This window comes from Nannobrachium achirus (genome assembly GCF_963921795.1).
Source record: "Nannobrachium achirus genome assembly, chromosome: 16".
Classification (NCBI taxonomy): domain Eukaryota; kingdom Metazoa; phylum Chordata; class Actinopteri; order Myctophiformes; family Myctophidae; genus Nannobrachium; species Nannobrachium achirus.
In genome coordinates this window covers 58,488,853-58,513,150 of record NC_137823.1, presented here as the reverse complement: position 1 = coordinate 58,513,150, position 24,298 = coordinate 58,488,853, and the positions used below count along the sequence as shown (strand labels likewise).

General features: G+C 43.5%; 1 protein-coding gene across 1 annotated transcript in view; it reads left to right on the top strand.

The window, feature by feature from the left end:
• The window catches only part of LOC308300657 (uridine-cytidine kinase-like 1), a gene marked incomplete at its 5' end in the record, with an annotated part of 79,264 nt that overhangs the window by 30,115 nt on the left and 24,851 nt on the right, over positions 1–24,298 (top strand). The window contains 3 exons of the mRNA XM_080744537.1: positions 8,181–8,252; positions 17,299–17,488; positions 20,377–20,438. Of these exons, the coding sequence (XP_080600663.1) occupies positions 8,181–8,252; positions 17,299–17,488; positions 20,377–20,438 (324 nt within the window). The remainder of the gene's footprint in view (positions 1–8,180; positions 8,253–17,298; positions 17,489–20,376; positions 20,439–24,298) is intronic.

Here is a 24,298-nt window from a genome sequence, read left to right as displayed (position 1 = left end):
ACCTCACTGTGTCTGTGTATGTCTGTTTGTTTTTGCATTCAAACACCCGTCTGCAATTATGGGTCCCAACCTAATTTACAGTACACTTTAAGACAGAATAAGACATAATAAAGCCATAATAAGAAATAATGTGTTGGTAATTACAACTAATATGTTTTATTAGACAGAAACAAAGACAGAATAGCAGAAAGAGCAAATACATTCTCTGGCACCGGCACCTGCCGACCGGCAGTTCGACCATCAGTCGTGCTGCATCGCCCGGCAATAGGACCGGCGGCCGCCGCACGGAACTGTAGTTCCACGGCAGGTGCCGGTGCCAGAGAATGTATCCGCTTTTTCTGCTATTCTGTCTTTGTTTCTGTCTAATAAAACATATTAGTTCTAATTACCAACACATTATTTCTTATTATGGCTTTATTCTGTCTTATTCGGTCTTCAAGTGTACTGTAAATTAGGATGGGACCCAATTATGTTTAGCCAACATTAACGCAATTGTCCGGGCATGTTCAATAAACTTTTAACAACTTTGGATAAAATGTGTAAACAACCGTCTAAAAATAAAACCATTTATGGGAAAATGGTCAGTGTTTATGTACGACATAATAACTTCAGGAATTGACACTAAGGTTTCAGAGGCACTTGCCCGTCGGGCAAGTACAGCCCATGTTCTACTTGCCCCAAGGTCATGCCCACTTGCCCAAAAAGTAAATTGTCCGTTATAAAATGATAGGCAAGATTTTAATTACCGCTCAATTTAACACTTATTTCTTTACTTTCTGGGGCTGTGCGATTAAAAAATGTCATACGTCAAATACCTCCAAATACCAAATATCTGCTTACAGTAGCTATGATTGAATATGTCTGTGGTTTCACACATGTTATTTTATATTCTTCAGTGTAGCAACAGTAGAAAAAGCACATTATAGGTACACAGTGCTCTTATTTTACATTCCACAGACCAGAAGACAGCTATCTGGCCATGTCCAGGTGTTTAGACAGATATCTGGTGTTATGTTCATAGACTGTTGCGTCCCCTCTTAAATGTCAATGCGTACTAATCCACCAATCACTATGGGTTAATGTGTCCTATTCATGGATGCGTTCGGAAATGCGCACTCAACGCACTGGTGTGCCATGTTGTCGTTCGTTTATTCGATGCACTTGGTGCGTTGTCGTTCGGAAATCCAGTGCGCGGCGCACCGGTGTGCTGAGTGCACGCACTCACCGACCCTACTAAGAAGATGGGGTTTGACGGTGTGGTGCGTCGGTGCGGTGTTTTGATTGGTTGGTTTTCCTTCTGAAAAAGCAAACAGCTGCCTCTTAACTGGTCGTTCGTAAATAAGCCACACTGAATGCACTCTACAACTTCACCGCCCACTGCACTCACTACATTGAGAGCACACCCGGTGCGCATTTCCGAACGCAACCCATATCATAACCTGTGACGCTCCACTACTGCGACGACAACAATGGCTGATCTCCTGCTGGCAGCAGACATACAGTATCTCTGCAGTATATAGACTGCACACAACAAGACATACAGTATCTACGGTATATAGACTGCACACAACAAGACATATAGTATCTACGGTATATAGACTGCACACAACAAGACATATAGTATCTACGGTATATAGACTGCACACAACAAGACATACAGTATCTACGGTATATAGACTGCACACAACAAGACATACAGTATCTACGGTATATAGACTGCACACAACAAGACATACAGTATCTACGGTATATAGACTGCACACAACAAGACATACAGTATCTACGGTATATAGACTGCACACAACAAGACATACAGTATCTACGGTATATAGACTGCACACAACAAGACATATAGTATCTACGGTATATAGACTGCACACAACAAGACATATAGTATCTACGGTATATAAACTGCACACAACAAGACATACAGTATCTACGGTATATAGACTGCACACAACAAGACATACAGTATCTACGGTATATAGACTGCACACAACAAGACATACAGTATCTCTGCAGTATATAGACTGCACACAACAAGACACACAGTATCTATGGTATATAGACTGCACACAACAAGACATACAGTATCTACGGTACATAGACTGCACACAACAAGACATACAGTATCTACGGTATATAGACTGCACACAACAAGACATACAGTATCTACGGTATATAGACTGCACACAACAAGACATACAGTATCTACGGTATATAGACTGCACACAACAAGACATACAGTATCTACGGTATATAGACTGCACACAACAAGAACACTACACTAGGATGACTGCTCTCCCGGTCATCTCTCTCTCTCTCTCTCTCTCTCTCTCTCTCTCTCTCTCTCTCTCTCTCTCTCTCTCTCTCTCTCTCTCTCTCTCTCGCAGTGTAATTTAATGGCTGGTGGACCCGGCGGCTCCCAGGGGACACGTGACATGACTTGTTAACCAAGAAAGAATTTTACGGGCCATTTTGTATTGACTTTGAGTTTAATGACATCGCGCTGCACAAAGGACGGTAGTTGGGACAGGGTCTATAGACAACCAGTCAGTGGCTGCACAGTATTATGTCTGAACACATAATGGTGTCATGGTGTGCGTGTGCGTTTCTAACTTAAAACCCACTCAGAACGGGTACACATTATTGTGTATCATTATTTTATGCTTTAACCATTGAAAAATAGCAGATATACAAGCTCACAGCGCGGCACCGAGTGCCGCGCTGCGAGCTTGTAGATCTGCTATTTTTGAAAAATCGCGAAAATTAGAATTTTGACCCGATTCTATAATTGTCTTTTGAATCCTTCTTTTTATGTCAGCAATCTGGCCAGCCATCGTCAAAGAAAAGGTCCTTTTCACTTAACTGGAGCTCAGTTAGTCTGTTCTTGAGAGACTACTGTGTCAGTGGTTCTCAAACCTTTTCATGTGAAGGACCCCCAAAATGATATGAATTTGGCCACGGACCCCCATCTCAAAATATTTAGTTCCAGGGACCCCCCAGAAGAAGCAACATTTGAGTTACAAACGTTCGCTTTGAAAATACATATATTCAAAGATTTGCACACATTTTCATGACTTTTTCAAAAAATAGCAGATCTACAAGCTCGCAGCGCGGCACTCGGTGCCGCGCTGTGAGCTTGTATATCTGCTATTTTTCAACAGTTAAAGCATTCAATAATTCTTGGCCTGAATGGGTTAAGTAAAAGAAATTGCCGGCCATAATAATAATCATAATCCCATTGTTCCATTACACTAAACGTAGAGGTCACCTTTTCTCTTGAGCTTCTGGCTTACTACGCACGCACGTACACACACCTACCTCATACTAGGGATGGGACGATAAGCGGTATTATCGTTAACACAGCGGGTGCCCACGAGGTGTCTACACGCCAATCTCTTTGATGTCCCAGGAGGCCCACGACGCGTTGACGTGTTTACTGTATATACAGTATTAACTTTAAATCTCACCGTTACGTTGGGGCTGCGCCTGGATGTAGCCCATTAGCCGCTAGTCGCTTCGAGTCGACGCTGAGAGCATCGCGCGGCCGTTTTTTTCCGTATACTCCAATGCATTTCCCCATCTTTAAAGCCCTTTATCTCTGATGTTTGTTTTATGGCTAAAACTGTGGCCGCGTGCGGCAAAATGTCCAAATTTTGATCGGCAATGAACAGCTATGATCAACACTGGCCCATACAGTAAGTTACACAATAACATCCTGTCTGCGCTCATGTGACCAAGTATCACGCATGCATTGACGCAACAGGGCCTTGTATTCTTCTATGGAGGTCAATAGAGTGGCTTTGGGCACTTAGCTGGGGCTCTGGCGCCACCTTTTGGGCAGCCGATGTGTTAAAGGCCCATTCCCACTGGGCCAGATAACAGATAAAAAAATCTCTTTCTCCAGATATTTTTCCATTCAAAGTGGATGGTAGATACAGATAAAACAAATATTTGCCACAGATAAAAGTAACTGTGGCAAATATCTGTGGTAGATATTTTTTTTATCTGTATCTACCATCCACTTTGAATGGAAAAATATCTGGAGAAAGAGATTTTTTTATCTGTTATCTGGCCCAGTGGGAATGGGCCTTTATCCTGATAAAAAAACACTCACGATAATCGTATTGTGGAGATTTAATTTATCGTGATATCGTCCTCCGTCATGCACTGGGATCAATCCACCTTTTATTTGCCGAGCTGCATATCCGGTACCACTTAAACCCTCTATAATTGATAAAAGGTACTTATATTATATGTACTTGACAGTCTTTTTTTCACTCTATCAAATGTCTTTGCCAAAAAATAGCAGTTGGCAAATGTTCAGCCCCAGGATTATGGATTATGGATTTTGATTATTGTGATAATATCGTAAATCGTGATTTCTTTGGTCACAATAATCGTGATATGACATTTTCATATCATACCATCCCTACCTCATAACGCACACAACTGGCACCTCACATACCCACTAAACACACACTTACAGTCCTCTGTAAATCACTGTGTTAGGAAGGAACTAAGGAATCGATAAACAACTCATCACTTTCTGGAACATTCACTCTTTCGGATGTTCTCTCTCTCTCTCTCTCTCTCTCTCTCTCTCTCTCTCTCTCTCTCTCTCTCTCTCTCTCTCTCTCTCTCTCTCTCTCTCTCTCTAATCAATAAAGAAGTGACCAGTCCATTGACTCTAGCAGTGAGTAGGTGTGTGCGAGGTAATGGGATCATGACATACTCTGGACCATATTGTTTTAGATCAAAGTGATTACACACACACACACACACACACACAGTCACACACACACACACACACACATGCATGCACGCACGCGCGCGCACACACACACACACACACACACACACACACACACACACACACACACACACACACACACACACACACACACACACACATAATGATTACGTATTTTGGTCACATGTTGGCGCTTGGTGTAACAAAGTATTTGTGACTGTCATGGAAGTGTTCAGTGTCCTCTGCACTGACAGCCTATTAAAGACACACACACACACACACACACACACACACACACACACACACACACACACACACACACACACACACACACACACACACACACACACAGAGTCTCCTGGGAGTGCTTGTTGTTTGAGAGGGTTTATCAGATGGCAGCAGGTCAAGGCAGCTTGCTCTGTGCCTACGCCAGCATCTGGTAGCATGACTAGAGCAGTGTTTCTCAACCACTGTGCCTGGGGACCTTTGGTGCGCCCCTGAGAAGGGTCAAGTGTGCCCCTTGAAACTGCTTGAAAGCCAGTATTGATCATTTTAAAAATTATTTAAACTAGTGAAAACAGCCGATCTACAAGCACACAACGCCTCGCACCGCGAGGCGTTGTTGTGTGCTTGTAGATCGGCTGTTTTCGCTACTGTTGTGCGACAGCCTTGTATTATGAAGCAGGGCTTTACTTTGAGAAGAAACCTACAAATTTGAAACTTGGAGATACGAGGTTTCTTCCCGTGACGATATTTACACCCCCGTATTATGTTGGTGTGCCCATGAGATTCTTGGGACATGAAAAGTGTGGCCATGCAGAAAAAAGGTTGAGAAACACTGGACTAGAGGACCGGGGGGGAGGGGGGGGGATGCTGTGTGGGAGGACAGATATTGAGTAAAGCCAGTGGGAACATGCAAAGCTATTTTTGAGTTAAGATAATTGTCTGCTGTTTAGCCATAATTGTCTCCACCAGCCGAAGGCATGGGGGAGAGTATGTTTTCCCCTTCGTCCGTCCGTGTGTCCGTCCGTGCGTGCGTGCGTGCGTGCGTGCGTCCGTCCGTGTGTCCTCGCAGTTTGTGTGCACCTAATCTCTGTCACCGTTGGCCCGGTCGCTGCCAAAGTGAGCACACACATTCCCTGGATGCCAATCTAGAACCTCTGTCCTACATTTTTCAAATGGGCCTTTTCTAGCACCACCTAGTGGCCGATGTTCGCAAAACACATTCCTGTGCACTACTCTTACAGATTTTGTCCAAAAATCCTACAAATCGGTAAGCAGTATCTCGACAGTCATGTGATCGACCCGGATCTGTCCGATTTTGCATATTCCATCCTGATTGGCTAAGATTGGCTTCCAAAGTTTGTAGGATTGAGCCGTTTGGAACAAAATACCTCAAATCCCAAACGCAAAGTGCAATTATCATGAAATCGCGCACACACGTTCCCACTAGGTCGAGGAAGAAATGCCACTTCAAATTTTTGAAATCAGCCTCATGGTGGCGCTATAACAGGCCGATTTGTGGTTTTACCTATAACTCCACCGATCAGTTTCAAACTTTGTAAGCGCACTCCCTAGAGGCCAAGGCAAAACCCTTTCTCTGCATTTTTCACACCAGCCTTTTATAGCGCCACCAGGAGGCCGACTTATGTAAAACACAATTTTTCCGATTATTCCTTGAGATTTTATCCAAAAATCATGCAAATCGGTACACAGTATCTCCAATGTCATGTGATCAAGTCCGAGCCATCTGATATTTCATATTCCATCCTAATTGGCTAATATTGGCTTCCAAAGTTTGCAGGATTGCTCAGTTTTTGAACAGAATGCTTCAAATCATCAACGCAGCTTGCGATTACCGTGAAATTTGCCACACATATTCCCACTATGTCAAGGAACAAATGCTACCCTTTTCACGTTGGCCTGTTATAGCGCCACCAGCAGGTAGACTTTAGCAAAACACATTTTTGGAACACAATGCCTCAAATCATGCATGCAGCGTCCGATTGCCATGAAAGGTCTAAGGTGAAGAACATATGCCAGCCTTTTTACATTAGCCTATTATACAGTAGCACCACCAGGACGCCTGGCCTGGTGGAGACCTGTGCTCGGAAGAGCACTGCTTCTAGTTTACTCTTTGTTTGACTGGGGTTTCCCAGATTTCTCTACCTGGTCACCTCCTTGTTTTAATCTCTACACCAGTGGGCCAGGGCTCTTCAACGTTTTCAGGCCAGGGACCCCCAAACTGATGGGGAGATGGAGCAGGGACCCCCTATATAAAACATTGTTTTTTTTTTCTCTCTGGGAAAACCCCTGCTCTACACCAATGAAGCACATGAACCTTGCTGAAAATGGTGTGGCTTGTGTAAATGGTAAATGGTGCATTTATATAGCGCTTTTATCCAAAGCGCTTTACAGAGATTGTGCATTACATTCACCCATTCACACACACATTCATACACCGGTGGCGGAGGAAACCATGCAAGGCACCAACCTGCTCACCGGGAGAAATGTGGGGTTCAGAGTCTTGCCCAAGGACCCTTCGATATTAACTCAGGGGGAGCCCGGATTCGAACTGGGAACCCTTCGGGAACCCTTCGTGCTCTAATAACGATTTCTCTACCCCTGAGTTATGCCGCCCCGGCTGTGTATAAACAGCCAAGTACAAAATGGAACTTTGAGTTCCTTGAAGCTAAGCTAGTGGCATTTGTCTCACGCTGGTCTAAGTGCGGGTAATGTTTGGCCAAAAGACACTGATAATATTATTCAAAAATACTAGAAATGTCCGGAAACACTCAAAATAAGCTCAAACGCAAAATACTGAAGTAGAAAGGCAGAGTCTTTGTTCCAAGAAACAATTCCAACAAATATAATTCTTTACAACAATCAATAAATACAGTGCAATTCAAACTTGTGAATAATGTCGGTTAACACTTAAGTTGCAGTGATTTTTTCTCTTCAATGTCCCGCGATGCCATGGTCTCCATAGACTTCCATGTAATTTATAGTGCACGGATCGTGCACGCCCATGCCTAGATGATGCACCACGTGTGTGCACACTGTTCACAGCTTTCAAACAAAAAAATCTGCTTGGAAACCGTTCAGGCATTCATGATTTATAAGCCATTATGTTTTCTTCAGATGTAAACAAACATGGCTGCCATGTTTGAAAGAATGGGTTGGTATGGAGGTTAAACATGCAATTTCGCGATCGCGATCATGCCTAATACATTTCTGGAGGTCCAAAAAACATTTTTGATTTTTTTTTTTTTGAAAAAAAACTTTTCAAACTCGGGAAACTCGGGGTTGGCACCAGATGTGTTAAAACTTATGAGGGGGAAACAATCGGCTGCTAAATACAGTCAGTGGCAATTAAAGGGGAATTGCCACAGCATTGACCTTCCATTTCCTTCTCCCATGGCAGAAAACGGTGTACGGGGCCAACGTGGTCATCTTCGAGGGCATCCTGGCCTTCGCCAACAAGGAGCTGCTAAAGGTAAGCTGCTTCTTCTACCACTTTTTGTGGTCACATGTTCAGATACTGGATTCTGATTGGCTTAAAACAGTGGTAAATCAGTCAACAACCTTGAGTTGGCTCATGGACCCCGCCCACTGTTGTGTTGCAGTTGTAACATTTCCAAGATCAATGCAAGTTACAACTGTGTTTTCTTTCATTTATATGGTAGAAGTGGTAGAAAAGCAATTTACCATTCAAGGGTTGTGGGTTGTTGGCTGATTTACCACTGTTTCAGGGTTGTTTGGCACTCCGCTTCGCCTCGTGGCACAACCCTGAAACAGTGGTAAATCAGCCAACAACCCACTCCCTCTCATGGTAAATGGCTTACTTCTAGCCTTATCAGTCTTCTCTTATCTTATCGTTGTTGTCGCGTGGAAACCTTGTATGTCCAAAACGGTTTGTTTTGTATTTATCATTTTTAAAATGATTTAAACTAGCGGCAAACAGCCGATCTACAAGCACACAACGCCTCGCGCCGCAAGGCGTTGTGTGCTTGTAGATCTGCTGTTTTCACTACTGTTGTGCGACGGCCTTGTATGATGAAGCAGGGCTTTGCTTTGCGGATTCTTTTTTTTACAAATTTTAAACTTGGAGATACGAGGTTTCTGCCCGTCAGTGACGTTATGACCTTATCATAAAGGTGGAAAAATGTGCGCAAATCACTTTTTTCTTTCTTCATGTGGGTTTGCTTTTTATTATTATTATTATGTATTTATTATTTACTTATTATATTTTTGTATTCATATTTTCAAAAAGTGCTTCTCGATCATTCGATTAATTTAAAAAGCAATCATTGGCAAGAATCGCTTAGAAAACAATCAGACGTTTGCAGCTCTACTTCTAACCCTTTTCCAGGCCTGATTAATCACACCTCCAAGTCCACGAGACAGCCGGCAGTCTGATTAATGGAGCGCCGGAGCGGTGATTCAGAGTAGGGAAATGAGAGCAGCTAGCTGCTTGTGTGTGTGTGTTTGTGTGTGCACTGTGCACGTCGTGCGTGTTTGTGTGTGTGTGCGTGCGTGCGTGCACTCCAGTCGACAATATTTGTGTGAAGGAAATGGGCTCAAGGGTTTATTAATGACACTCTCGAAGGCTCCTTTTATTCTCTTCGATCTGCGCGCGTGTGTGTATGTCTGTCTGGAGCCACGTTTGTGCGCACGCATGAGTGTTTGTTACAGTACAGTGTGTGTGTATGTGTGTATGAGCATGCCAGCTTGCATTTCTACGCATCTCCAACCAAGCGTTTAGACGTGCACTGCTTTGGTGTGTGCACATGTGGGTAGGGATTAGATAGATATCGTCGTTGTCGGGTGGCTGGAAACCTTGTATGTCCAAAAGCGTTTGTTTTGTATTTATCACTCCAAAAATGAACTAAACTAGTGAAAACAGCCGATCTACAAGCACACAACGCCTCGCGGTGCGAGGCGTTGTGTGCTTGTAGATCGTCTGTTTTCACTAGTTTTGTGCGACGGCCTTGTATCATGAAGCAGGGCTTTACTTAGCGGAAAAAAACATACAAATTTGAAACTTGGAGATACGAGGTTTCTGCCCGACAGTGACATGATATGATCCATTAAAAATAAAGGCAGGGGACGAGGGTGTCGAGTCGACATTTACGTACATCGGCAAAACAGTTGTGCTGGTTGTGATTTATCTCTATGGATGCGCCAGCACCGTGCTGGGCCTTGGTGATAAGAAGACCACAGCCAATAAGGGTTCGTCTGCCCGGGCGTACACACACACACACACACACACACACACACACACACACACACACACACACACACACACACACACACACACACACACACACACACACACACACACACACACACACACACACACACACACACACACACACACACACACACACACACACACTCTCCCTCCCTCCCCTGGGAGTATGCAGCGCAGCAGAGTTGATTATCCTGCAATTCTATTACCAACGGCTATTGTCTGCCGTGATGAAGTGTGTGTTTGATTTGTACATCCATTGATAATGGTCGTAAGTGAAGTCTATTACTGTGTATAAGGGGGGTATAAATAAAGTGCTTGTGGGGAGGTTTGTTTGAGCCTTTGTGTGGGGGGTGGCCTTGCATGCGTTTGTCATGGGATCTGATGGGTCTCAAACAGCATTTTCTTTTTTCAAAGAATACCAGAGTGTGCACATGTGTGCGTGTGGCTACCCACTGGCATTTTTCAGGAAGTAATTCAAATTTTGACTTTTATGGACGTTTTTGTCATCTAATGATAGATAATATCTATAATATGAAGACATATTATGACTGCCGGAGTGCAGGTATACCCTTAAAATGTGAAAAAAAAAAAAAAAAAAAAAAAAATATATATATATATATATGTTACAGTCATTTTGGGTAACTCAGTGAGACTGTGGTAAGAGCGCTCGTTTTGTAGTTCACCACACACCAATCACCACCAGATGGCGACAACAGCCAGTCAGCCATTCACTAGTGCAGGCGCTGACGTCACTCGTTTGCGACTCTCTTTCGTTTATTTACTAGCCCAGCTCGGCTGTGTTTAGCCATTAGCTTACTATGCCTTACTCTAACCCTAACCCTAACCTCAGTAAAACTATGCCTAACCCTAACCCTAACCCTAACCTCCGTGGGGTGCGCGCTATCATTCCTGCCGACGCAACGTTGTTGTGGGTCAAAGCGACCGCTTGTTCCGCCCCGCGACGCACGACAAGCGCTCCGTTTCTCTATCTAACCGTTTCTCTATCTAACCGTGACATATATATATATATATATATATATTATTATTATTATTATTTCTTTTTTTTTTTTCATTTCACTACATCTTTAAAAACTCTTAGCCAGCCAAATCGCCTTCCATCGCCATTTTGAGGAGGGTGAGGCAGCCAGATCGCCAAACGTCGCCTTGGGGATCATTTTCTGATCATTTTGGTATTTTTTTGACATTTTTTGAGCTATAAATGACCTTTCTAGCTTAATTTTAGTCTAAAGTTACATATTCGAAGGAAGTGACATCATCGATGACGTAACCCGGAAGTCGTTCGGCCATAACATAGAATGGGCCTTTTTACAGCATTGAATGTTGACGTTTTTCTTATCAAACTTTACCATATTTAGACCGATTTTCATTCGGAAAAAAATGGCTGGACTGACAGATTGGTCACTCAAGAGCAAAAACGAGTGTAAATGGCGTGCGCACGACGTTCGGATCGTGTTTTATAGCTCCCGTTCGGCGGACCGGGAGACATAATGGCCGCCAATGGGCGCCGCCATTATGGGTCTACTGCTGTCCACTCGCTAGTCCAGACTCTAGGAGATTATCGTTGGGCACACTCTAGTGGATAGTACTAGTACTACATTCTACAACAATATGATCCCTGTTGGGTTAGATTAAAGCTAACTTGGAAATTAATAAAATTCCTGGCAGTATAGGCGCACAAGCCTATTGTAAATGGCTAAGAATGAGTTTTAAGAGGGAGAAGAGGACACGACTACAGAAGAGGACACTCGCACAGACAGAGTCCGTCGAGTGGCATATTCTTGTTATGCACGTATAGTTTAAGAAAACATTTGAAAAAACCTCATGGAAGTAACACCAACAACACCAGAGAAAGACGAAATTAGGCCCCAAAAAGGGAGCAGGTGCGTCACATCCGCTTTATCTCGCACACATCGTTAGAACCTCCGTCTCCCAGACTGTATGCCGGGATGCAAATCGCGGAGGAAACACTCTGGCCACGCGAGACTACTCATGCGTTAACATTAACACTTGGGAGGCCAAACTCGTTCAGTAACGAGTTAAGGCCACTAGGTGTCACCACGCCAAACTCGTCCCTGAACGAGACAACGAAGGGTTAACTGTACGTGCAGCTGCCTGCCCTCTGAATGACCCGAGTCCATATGTCACCCCGTAGCAGAGAGAGAGAGAGGGAGAGAGAGAAAATAGCAGAGGCTGGTTACATTGATTTCCATTCTACATAAAAAGGGTTTTATCTCTGAATGAGATGAAGAGAACGCCAGGGAAGCAGAGATCTGATTGTTTTCACGGCGACACTTTATCGCGATGGTCTGCTCCCGTTTGGATTTTAGTTTCGCGAGCTTTTGTAAACAAAGGGATTATCTTCCTCAATCGTCAGTGGACACCCACGTGCACACGCACGAAGCTTCCGAGGCTCTTCAAAATAAAGCGTGAGTGAACGGCGGCAGCAGCAACAGCTAGAAATGTTATAAACCTGAGCAGCCCATGTGTTTAAATGTGAAAAAAAAAATATATATATATTTTTCATTTCACTACGTCTTTAAGAGGGAGAAGAGGACACTCGCACAGTCCGTCGAGTGGCATATTCTTGTTATGCACGTATAGTTTAACACCTTCTAAGCCTGGCCGCACTCCCTCGGACTTCCTACTGGGTCCCCTCAGCCAATCGTCTATTCCCGTACTTCGCCGTAATTTATGAAATTAATCATAATTTTTTGAAAAATACAGTCGCAGGTCGTGCTCTGTCTCTTTAAGAGACGTTGTGCAATCGGATCACGTGATCCGATTGATGACGTCATCGGCTGGCTCTGCCACTGGCTCCACGAGCGGCCATTACGTTCCCCTTCACTGTGTGTGCTGCAGCCTGGTTTAGCCCATCCCCCCTAGTATACCGACCAGACGACAGGCGAAATCAAGGCTTCGGAATGAGTGGAATACATGGAATTAGATCGATGTGCGTGCGACGAGGACGTAATGTACTTTCGAACGCTGTTTTTTCTCGTGGATTACCCCATCTCGCTCCATGCAAATGAACGGCAGAAATACAGCCAGCAGCAGCTTCTAAGTAAGTGGCCGCCCAAACACGTAGTGTGTGCACGTCCTGCTGGCTTGCACTGAACGACCCGCGCGCGTTGTTTATCATTTGGTGTGTTTGTTTTTTAAAATATGTTTATAAATAAAACGCTGATTGCACGGCAGTACCGGGGTTCAGGGGGTTCTGCCGCGGCTTAGAAGGTGTTTTTAAGAAAACATTTGAAAAAACATCATGGAAGTAACACCAACAACACCAGAGAAAGACGAAATTACGCCCCAAAAAGGGAGCAGGTGCGTCACATCCGCTTTATCTCGCACACATCGTTAGAACCTCCGTCTCCCAGACTGTATGCCGGGAGCATTTGCAAATCGCGGAGGCAACAGTCTGGCCACGCAAGACTACTCATGCGTTAACATTAAAGGGCCAGTTCACCTCTGGGACAACCAGATCTTATTTTATTGTTGCTTGGGACAAGATCAACACAATCCTGAGTTATTTTTTATTTTTTGTGTTCAATCTGTGTTTTGAGATATTTTAGTATTTCAGCATGAATGATGATGCATTTTGCATCATATGAGTCATCATATTGCATCATATGATGCAAAATGCATCATCATTCATGCTGAAATACTAAAATATCTCAAAACACAGATTGAACACAAAAAAATAACTCAGGATTGTGTTGATCGTGTCCCAAACAACAATAAAATAAGATCTGGTTGCCCCAGAGGTGAACTGGCCCTTTAACTGGGCAAGGCATCAGGGTGCTCCATGCCTGAATATCTCCACAATGCTCCTGGAATCTCCCACATCTGCTTTTCTCTTGGGGGGAGGGGGGGGGGGGGGGGGTGAGGTGTGGACTGGAGTTGTACATGTTAGAGTATGCGCTCGTTAACCCTCAAAGACCAGGAACGCGCCCGAGTCGCGTTAGATTTTAACCACTTTAACCATTATTTTATGCTTTAACTATTGAAAAATAGCAGATATACAAGCTCACAGCGCGGCACCGAGTGCCGCGCTGCGAGCTTGTAGATCTGCTATTTTTGAAAAATCGTGAAAATGTCTTTTGTGTTGTGTGACTATCTTAAATCATTTTAAAAATGATAAATACAAAACAAAGGGTTTTGGACATTGTTATACTCTTTTTATTTGAGTTTTGGGCATACCAAGGAAGTCTTTGAATATCTTTGACCCGATCTTGACCCGACTTCTAAATCCTTCCGTTAAATAAGTGGTTCTAAAACTTTTTCATGTCAAGGACCCCCAAAATTACAGGTGTTTGGCCGCAGACCCCCATATCAAAATATGTTGATCCAGGGACCCCCCAGAAGCAAGTATTTGAGTTACAAATGTTCGCTTTTAAATAGATATATTCAAATCGAGATTTTTCAAAAATAGAAGATCTACAAGCTCACTGTGAGCTTATATATCTGCTATTTTTCAATAGTTAAAGCATTCAATAATTCTAGGCCTAAATGGGCATAAAAGCCTATTCTCCACGGAGGGAAGACACTCAGAACCCCCACAGTTTGGTCAGAAAATGTAAATATGTCCACCAGTCAACACTGCTCCATGCCTGAATATCTCCACAATGCTCCTGGAATCTCCCACATCTGCTTTTTTCTTGGGGGGAGGGGGAGGGGGGGGGGGGGGGGGGGGTCTGGACTGGAGTTGTACATGTTAGAGTAGTGATCTACAGCGGAGGCCTTGCTCTGCAAAGTATCACAGCAGACCACTCCTCATCCACCACCTCCTATTGGCTGACAGCAGACCACTCCTCATCCACCACCTCCTATTGGCTGACAGCAGACCACTCCTCATCCACCACCTCCTATTGGCTGACAGCTCTGCTGACCCGGCAACATGCCCCCCCCCCCCCCCCCCACCCCCCCCCACCCCCACCCCTATCCGGTCGGTCAGTTCTGCAGATTTACAGCCCAGTGTGTGTGTGACACCAACGGCTTGTTGGGCGACTGAGTTATACCTGTACCACGTTGTTCTGTTTCCAACCTGCTCGTTGTCATTCACATCCAAACCTCTCTCTGTTCCTCTCTCGTTCTCTCTCTGACATCACTCAACCCAGTTTTTATTTTATTTTGTATTGTATTGTATTTTTCTTGTTTTTTGAAGCGGTGAAAGCCGCTTCCAACTCAGGAGTGGCTTTGTCTGTCCCGTACCTGTTTTTTGAGGATTCCCATAGATTCTCAAGGAGTGAGAATGTCTGTCCTGTACATGTCCCGTGCAGAATTGAGGATTGGTCAAGCTTCACATGACAATTCGGCCCTCCAGACAAAATCATTCATTCATTCAGAATTCATAAAAGTATAGAAAGTATAGATCTAGAACACAGATTTCAAAGCTCTAGAACACATAGAATAAAGATTCACCGCTTCACTTCAAACCGAGGTTTGATTTTTTTTTTTTCATCTGTCATCGGGTACTTTTTTTCATGCTGTAGCAGTGCTGAATCATTTTGACTGGTTTTGCTGAGCTCGGCGTTTACATTTAGTGGGACTGTGGAGAATATATGGACAGACGGACGGACGGACAGATGAATGGATATCTGACTTGCTCTTTAAAGAGGGTACAGAGAAAAAATAAGTGGATGGCCTGGCCTGGCCGTGCAGTCTGTCTGTGCCTCTTTTGTATTTTTGTTTCTTTGCGAACAATACTAGCCAGTGTTCTGCGTAAGCTCAGAGCTCTGCAACGTGCCCTGCCCAGGGTTGTGTAATACATAGATAGATACCTTTATTATCCCACGGGGGAAATTCAGTTGTCCAGAGGCAGCACAGCAGCGTAAGGTTACAAGTTACAAAGAGTACAAAAAGAGTACTGTTGTGTACGGTCAAAAAAAGCAAGGCACAATAAAAAGAAGAATATAAACATAAAGTGACCAAGAAATATTCAACGCTCATAAGTGTCACGTCACACACAAAAAAGCAATACTCAAAGCACAACTTAACAAAGCAGTGCCAAACAAAAAGTGTTCATAACAGTCAATGCTAGTCAGTGCAACACAAATATCTCACCACCATATCAACACAGCAATAGTACTCAATTCTACCAACACAACCCAACAGTGCAGGGCCAAAAATAAGTGTCCATAGTCAGTGCAAATAGATGAAGAATAAAAAAGCAAGAAAGGGTGCCACAAGCAACCCTCTCTGGAAAAGTGCTTAGAGGTCAGAGTCAGTACAACTTTTGTTCCGGTTGCGTAAAGTAACAGTTTTCCTAGGGGGGGCGCCCGCTGGCCTAGTGGTCAAGGCGCATACCACATACTAGGCAATGAATGATGCCTGCTGGCGTTGCCGGTTCGATTCCCGATCCGGACGACCTTTGCCACATGTCATTCCCCATCTCTCTCCCCATTTCCTGTCAGACTACTATCCTATCAAATAGAGGCACAAAAAAGCCCCAAAACAAATCTTAAAAAAAAAAAAAAAAAAAAAAAAATTAAAATAAACAGTTGTCCTAGGTCAGGGATGTCAAACTCAAATACACAGTGGGCCAAAATTAAGAAATTGGTACAAGTCGAGGGCCGGACTGGTTCAATGTTTATTGAGCGGCAAAAAAGTAATTTTCCTTCAAAAATCAAATATGTCCCTTAATTGCAAGATAAATGCAGAAATTAAACTGCATGCATTGAAAACTGAAAATAGTCAAATGAGAAAGTAAATCAAAATCAGTTGCATTAATTTCTATGCCCTTTACATCCGTGAACATGTACTCTGCCTCCCACCTGGCTTGAAAACCTCTGTTTTCAGCATTCGTTTAGCTATTTCTGGGGAGAGGGGTTGCTGAAAGTTGACCACAGGCAATAGACTTCCGCTGCTGATGATTAGTGAAGACGCGGGATTGTGATACTTGCCAATGCACTCGCAGTGCATTGTGGGACTTATATACCAGTGGGCCAGTTCTAATACTAATTAAATATCATCCCGCGGGCCAAAGATAATTCATTTGCGGGCCTGATTTGGCCCCCGGGCCTTGAGTTTGACATGTATGTCCTAGGTTGTAATGTAGCCTTCGCACGCACGCACAAACTGCCTTGTGATTCTCTCTCGGTCTTCTTCCCCTCCCCTCCTCCTCTAGTTGCTGGACATGAAGGTGTTTGTGTTCTTCCCCTCCCCTCCTCCTCTAGTTGCTGGACATGAAGGTGTTTGTGTTCTTCCCCTCCCCTCCTCCTCTAGTTGCTGGACATGAAGGTGTTTGTGTTCTTCCCCTCCCCTCCTCTAGTTGCTGGACATGAAGGTGTTCGTGGACACCGACTCGGACATCCGGCTGGTACGGAGGCTGAAGAGGGACATAACGCAGCGCGGCCGTGACATCAGCGGCGTGATCAAACAGTACAATAGATTTGTCAAGCCTGCGTTTGAGCAGTACATTGAGCCCACGGTTCAGGTGGCTGATATAGTGGTGCCCAGAGGTCAGTGGGATGGTTATTAATACTACACAATGCATTTCACTGTCCAGTCCTGGCCTGGCCGTGGTCCATAGCGGTAAGGAGAACTCCGAGCGCTCGTTAACCCACCAGGAACGCGCCCGAGTCGCGTTAGATTTTAACCACTTTAACCATTATTTTATGCTTTTAACTATTGAAAAATAGCAGATATACAAGCTCACAGCGCGGCACCGAGTGCCGCGCTGCAAGCTTGTAGATCTGCTATTTTTGAAAAATCGTGAAAATGTCTTTGAATATCTTTTTTTTTTTTATACTCTTTTTATTTGAGTTTTGGGCATACCAAGGAAGTCTTTGAATATCTTTGACCCGATCTTGACCCGACTTCTAAAGCCTTCCGTTAAATAAGTGGTTCTAAAACATTTTCATGTCAAGGACCCCCAAAATTACAGTGTTTGGCCGCAGACCCCCATATCAAAATATTTTGTTCCAGGGACCCCCCAGAAGCAAATATTTGAGTTACAAATATTCGCTTTTAAATAGATTATTCAAAGACTTGCAAAAAAAAAAAAAAATTTTTCAAAAATAGAAGATCTACAAGCTCACAGCGCGGCACTCGGTGCCGTGCTGTGAGCTTGTATATCTGCTATTTTTCAATAGTTAAAGCATTCAATAATTCTAGGCCTAAATGGGCATAAAAGCCTATTCTCCACGGAGGGAAGACACTCAGAACCCCCACAGTTTGGTCAGAAAATTAAAATATGTCCACCAGAAAGAGGAACTTGTATTCAGTCAACACTCCTACTGTACCTACAGATCCGGTCAATAGCATTTTTCGATCCCGTTTTTTAATGATGGCTTTGAGACTGGACTTTTGTCCACAATCTGCAAAAACAGTGGACACAGATATTATGATGTTGGCTTTCCTAATTCGATGTTACAAAAATAATTTAAGTGTATTTATAAAATCACACCCGTGTGAACTGAGCGGTGGTTTACTGTACTGTATACTGTACTCTACTGTACCTAACTGTACTGTACTGTACATATTCTGTGTTCTATATCTATGAATTCTATGTGTTCTAGATCTATGAATTCTGTCACCTCCCCCCCACCCCCCCCCCCCCCAGGCTAGTCTCAACAGCACCCTCTTACCCACCAACCCCCCCCCCCCTCCCCCCTGTGTGTGTGTGTGTGTGTGTGTGTGTGTGTGTGTGTGTGTGTGTGTGTGTGTGTGTGTGTGTGTGTGTGTGTGTGTGTGTGTGTGTGTGTGTGTGTGTGTGTGTGTGTGTGTGTGTGTGTGTGTGTGTGTGTGTGCCTGGCCTGGCCTGAAAACAGCGCCCCTCCCTTAACATGTTTGGTCAGAAAAGGTACTGCAGGCTTGAGGCTACATACACGGCCGGACGGCCGGACGGACGGCCGGACGGCCGGACGCATACACACACGGCCACGTATAGGAGACGGTGTGACCACCGCTCAAAAACAACAACCATATTACCCACGTATTTACATAGGTATGACAGTCAAGCTCCAAATACTGTAAGCCTAGAACTCAAATATACCAATTTGGTGCTATTGCTCTTTGAATAAGTCTTGACATGTCCAACCTGATTTCTCACATGGCCCTCTTCTAGCGCCACCATCAGGCCGATTTTTGCAAAACACATTTTTTGGACACCGCTCCTACAGATTTTGCCCTAAAATCACACAAAGCGGTACACAGTATCTCTACAGTCATGTCATCAACATGGATCTGTCCCATTTCCCATATTCCCTCCTGATTGGCTACCATTGCCTTCTAAAGTTTGTGTATGCGACGTGGCGGTCACTTATCTCCCGATTTAGGGAGTCTTACTGGTTATAGCATTGCTTCCTTGATCCGGTGTAATGAAAGAACACTCGTATGCAACCACTAGCTCATACAGACTAAGAATTATTTGGATGAAACCGCATTTACTGTGCAATATTAGTTCCATTCATTAGCTGGGTTTCACTGCCATTAGTTTGAAAGCAGTAGCCAGTTGACAGAATATATTTAGAACATAATAGATTTTCTCCATTAGTCGGAACTCGGAAGCTAATGTTGCTGCATTCAGCGCAAAGGTTTAAAGTCGAGTGGGATCAGAGTTCTACTGTATATCCTAATACAGGGTTCCCACGGGCATGAAATTCCTGGAAATATTTTGAAATTAGAAGAAGAAAAAAAATTCCAGGACTGGAAAAGTTTTGGAATTGATCAAGGGTCCTGGAAAAAATAGCTATGCATTGTCTTTGGTTATTGATTTAGTTAATACCTCTGAAATGACAAATTAAACATGGGCCAAATTGTCAAATATTAGGGGCAGAAATTGTGAAAATAGCCGATCTACATGCTCACAACGCCTCGCAACGCGAGGCATTGTGAGCAAGTAGATCTGCTATTTTCACAATAGAACAGTGTTATACAAAATTCCTCAACTCTTAGTGCTCGTCAGGGTGCCGGGTCCCCAGTTAAAACATGATTATTTCGGGGGTCACAGCCTGAAAAGGTTGAGAACCACTGGCATACACTACATGTCTTTGGGCATTGCGCATAGGAGTAAGCGACTTGTTATTGAGCGGAATTATTGTTATATAGTCCTGGAAATTGGGTTAAATATTCTGGAAAGGTTTTGGAAATTCATTGGTAAAAATGTGTGGGAACCCTGCTAATAGAGTAATGTAATGTAACTTGTGCTGTCTTTTAGTATTGGATATATTCTCTTAAACCTTAACAATTTCAGTCAAGTCATGGCCCAAAAGATGCCTTATATGACTCACATTGACATTTGGAATGTTAATTTGAAACTTTTAGAAGTAACACGTTTTGCTTTGCACCAAGTGGATGAGAAACCCTGCCATTGGTTTATTGTGCCGTGTGTATGTTTACTTTCCAGGTGGCGAGAACTTTGTAGCGTTGGACCTCATCGTTCAGCACGTCCACAGTCAGCTGGAGAAGGTAGGAGGACAGCACACAACATCATTCATTACCTCGTGTCTCTCACAAAGTTTGGTTTCGTAACCAGAGTTTGCTTGAAAAGGGTGCTGCCCTGGGTTTGTCTGGGTTCTACTTCCTTGTCATTCATGAGTGGCGAGATCCTTAAAAATCATATTTGAACTGGGGACCCCCTCACCCTGACGAGCACTAAGAGTTGAGGCATTACATTTTGAATAACACGGTTCTATTTTGAAAATAGCAGATCTACATCGTTGCGAGGCGTTGTGAGCATGTAGATCGGCTATTTTCACAACTATTTTCACAACTTCTGCCTCTAATATTTCACAATAGTTGAATTTGTCATTTTAGAGTTATTAAAAAGTCCTTAAATTCTCACTTTAGAAATGTGCATATACCTGTACCCTCTAGACACTTTTGTTTGTTGACTGTTGAGAGAGAAAACAATGTTGCATATTAAGTCATCTTGGGGACCCCCCAAAACAATTTGGGGACCCTCCTGGGGGTCCCGACCCACAGGTTGAGAACCACTGGTTTAGGCGAGGTCTGGACATTGAACAATGAGGCCCGTCTTCTCTGACCCCTGACCTTAATGCCCCCTAACATCATGGGTCAGTGAATGGTTGATGATGATGGCTTACAGAACCACTGTTAAATATCGCCGTTGTCGGGTAGAAACCTTGTATCTCCAAGTTTCAAATGTGTACGTTCTTTCGCAAAGCAAAGCCCTGCTTCATCATGCAAGGCCGTCGCACAAAACTAGTGAAAACAGCAGATCTACAAGCACACAACGCCTCGCACCGCGAGGCGTTGTGTGCTTGTAGATCGGCTGTTTTCACTAGTCTAAATCATTTTTAAAATGATAAATGCAAAACGAACGGTTTTGGACATACAAGGTTTTCACCCGACAATGACGATATGTCTTCAGGCTCTCCACAGATTGATCAATAGACATTCAGGCCTAAAAGTGTCTGTAATTCTCTCCTTGTTTTTTAAAGATTTCTTACCCTAAGTGTTTCTGTCTTAAGCATGAAGTAGGGAAAACAAGGCTGCTGAAGGTAAAACACGAAAATAAGATGATTGGGCCTCATCTACGAAACTCTTCTTACATTTCTACTGTATTTTAGTGTTTTACTATTTCTGAAATGACCAGCGTCAGATGGAGGGGATTTATTTTCTTATTCTATTTCAAATCTAAGAACATTTTGAACCAAGTTTAGTCCTGGCTTTCAGCTCCCTCTGGTGGTGAAACAGAGTAATTTCAACTGAATTGCACATAGAACAAGCTCCAAGCAACCTTAGAGATTTGCCATAGGCATTTATAAGGATAAGCTGAGTAAGTGTGTGTGTGTGTGTGTGTGTGTGTGTGTGTGTGTGTGTGTGTGTGTGTGTGTGTGTGTGCTGTGTGCTGTGTGCTGTGTGCTGTGCACGTGCATGGGTTTGCAGGTATGTTCACCTTTATGAACGTGTGTATGTACTGTAACTGTATGTGTTCCCCTCTCCGTGTGTTTCCCTGTGCCGATTCCTTCATACACTTCGTTCAAAGTTGATTAAAAAGAGAATCGTTCTGTTCTCAATGTGTGCCGAACCAAAAGCCCCGTACCGAATGGTTCAATACCCCAAATATTTTTTTTTATATGTATACATAATCCTTTTTTTTCTCCTTTTTTATATTAACCACTTGAACCCTAGCGTCCAATCCATATTCTATAGCCAAAGATAGCAGATCTACAAGCTTCGTGCTGCGAGGCGTTGTGAGCTGACTAAGAGTGAAAGGTCAAGTTTATTAACAATTTCTCTGCCATTTTAAACATAGCTGTAGTAAGCAGCTGCCAAATTGTCCTTACCTTTTAACGTGGGCACGCGCACGCATCGTGCACAATCTGTGCGCGACTCATCTAGTAGACGTGTAGACTCGGTGACAAGCTTTCGAATACAAAAAACCCCATTGAAAAAGACATATCCGTTGCCACGCTGTATCTCTGCTTATCAGCCAGTGTTTACATGAAAAAGCATTGAAAAAAGCCAACTGTGCGCTATGGTAACACGTGGACACGTTCGCGCACAAAACGCACGATATGTGCGGGGATCATAATCCAGGCGTGTAGAGACTGGATCAAAGTTTCCAAACGCAAAAATCCGATTGAAAAACGAGCATTCCATCGCCGAGTAGCTTCCACTTCTGTTACACAGTAAACCAATGGAGGCGGGACTATGGCCCAGGCTCAGACTGGATACGGAAAGCTGGATCCGGTCCAGACCGGAAATGACCGGATACAGTTAGGGGGGCGGGCCTAAAGAGCCAGAATCAGCGAAAATCTGCGCTAATACTTTTAATCCTTTCATAATGATTAAAGCTAATTAAACTTTACGGGCTCTACGGGCATGGCAGCGCGGTACAGCGGGAAATCTACGGTCTCTACGGGGATCGCGAGGTATGAGTTAACACATCTGGTGCCAACCCCGAGTTTCCCGAGTTTGTATTGATACCAACGCTGTGCCAACCCCGAGTTTCCCGAGTTTGGGCCGTTTTTGAAAAAAAAAAAAAAAAAAAAAAATATTCAAAATATTTTTTTTCAAAAAAAAAATTTGGACCTCCAGAAATGTATTAGGCATGATCGCGATCGCGAAATTGCATGTTTAACCCCCATACCAACCCATTCTTTCAAACATGGCAGCCATGTTTGTTTACATCTGAAGAAAACATAATGGCCCATAAATCATGAATGCCTGAACGGATTTCCAAGCGGATTTTTTTGTTTGAAAGCTGTGAACAGCATCTACACACGTGGTGCATCATCTAGGCATGGGCGTGCACTTTTTACACAATTGCACAATTACATGGAAGTCTATGGTAACCATGGCAACGCAAGACATTGAAGAGAAAAAATCATTGCAACATAAGTGTTAAGTATTGACATTTCAAGTGGTTAAATATCTGAAAACACAAATTGACATGAATCCAAAATACACTGACGATCGTGCTGTCAATTCAAACAATGAAACTACATGGAATCCATGAAAAGGTTGTGGGGGTCCCTGCTTCATCTCTCTCTCAACTAAGGGGTCCTTGGCCTGAAAGACATTGAAGACCCCTGGTGTATACTAAACATGCGTGAATAGTAGGGGTGTAACAATACATTTTAACAGCGATACGATACGCATCACAATACATGGTTGACGATACGATACATGTACGATATTGGTTCATTCATGGCGATTCCATGATTTAAAATGGTAGATTTAAAATGGTAGTAATGGTAGTATTTCTTACATTGATTCTCCTACATATTATCATGCAAGCACCAGTTAAAGTTACTTTCCATCCCTCATATACTGTGTGCACAGTGCACATCCCATAACCCACACACTGCACATCATTTAGGAGCTCATATCTTTGAACGGGTAAGGGCTAGTTACTCATTATTTTGTGCTTTTGCGTGAGCTTGTATATCTGCCATTTTTGAAAAAATATGTGTATGTCAGTGGTTCTCAAACCTTTTCATGTGAAGGACTTTTTCATGTGGCCACGGCCCCCCTCTCAAAATATGTAGTTCCAGGGATCCCCCAGGAGCAAAATTTGAGTTACAAATGTTGGCTTAAAAATAAACAATTCAAAGATTTGCACACATTTTCACAAAAATAGCAGATCTACAAGCTCGCAGTAGATCTGCTATTTTTCAATAGATAAAGTATAAAATAATTAAGGCCCCTCCACCACCTTGGGCCCTAGTACCTCAGTCCCACTTTCCCCCCCTTATGACGCCCCTGCACTCGTGCACAGAGCAATATGCTCTGAAAGCTGTGTTATGTGCACACTCTCATGCATACACGCACGCACGCACGCACGCACGCACACACAC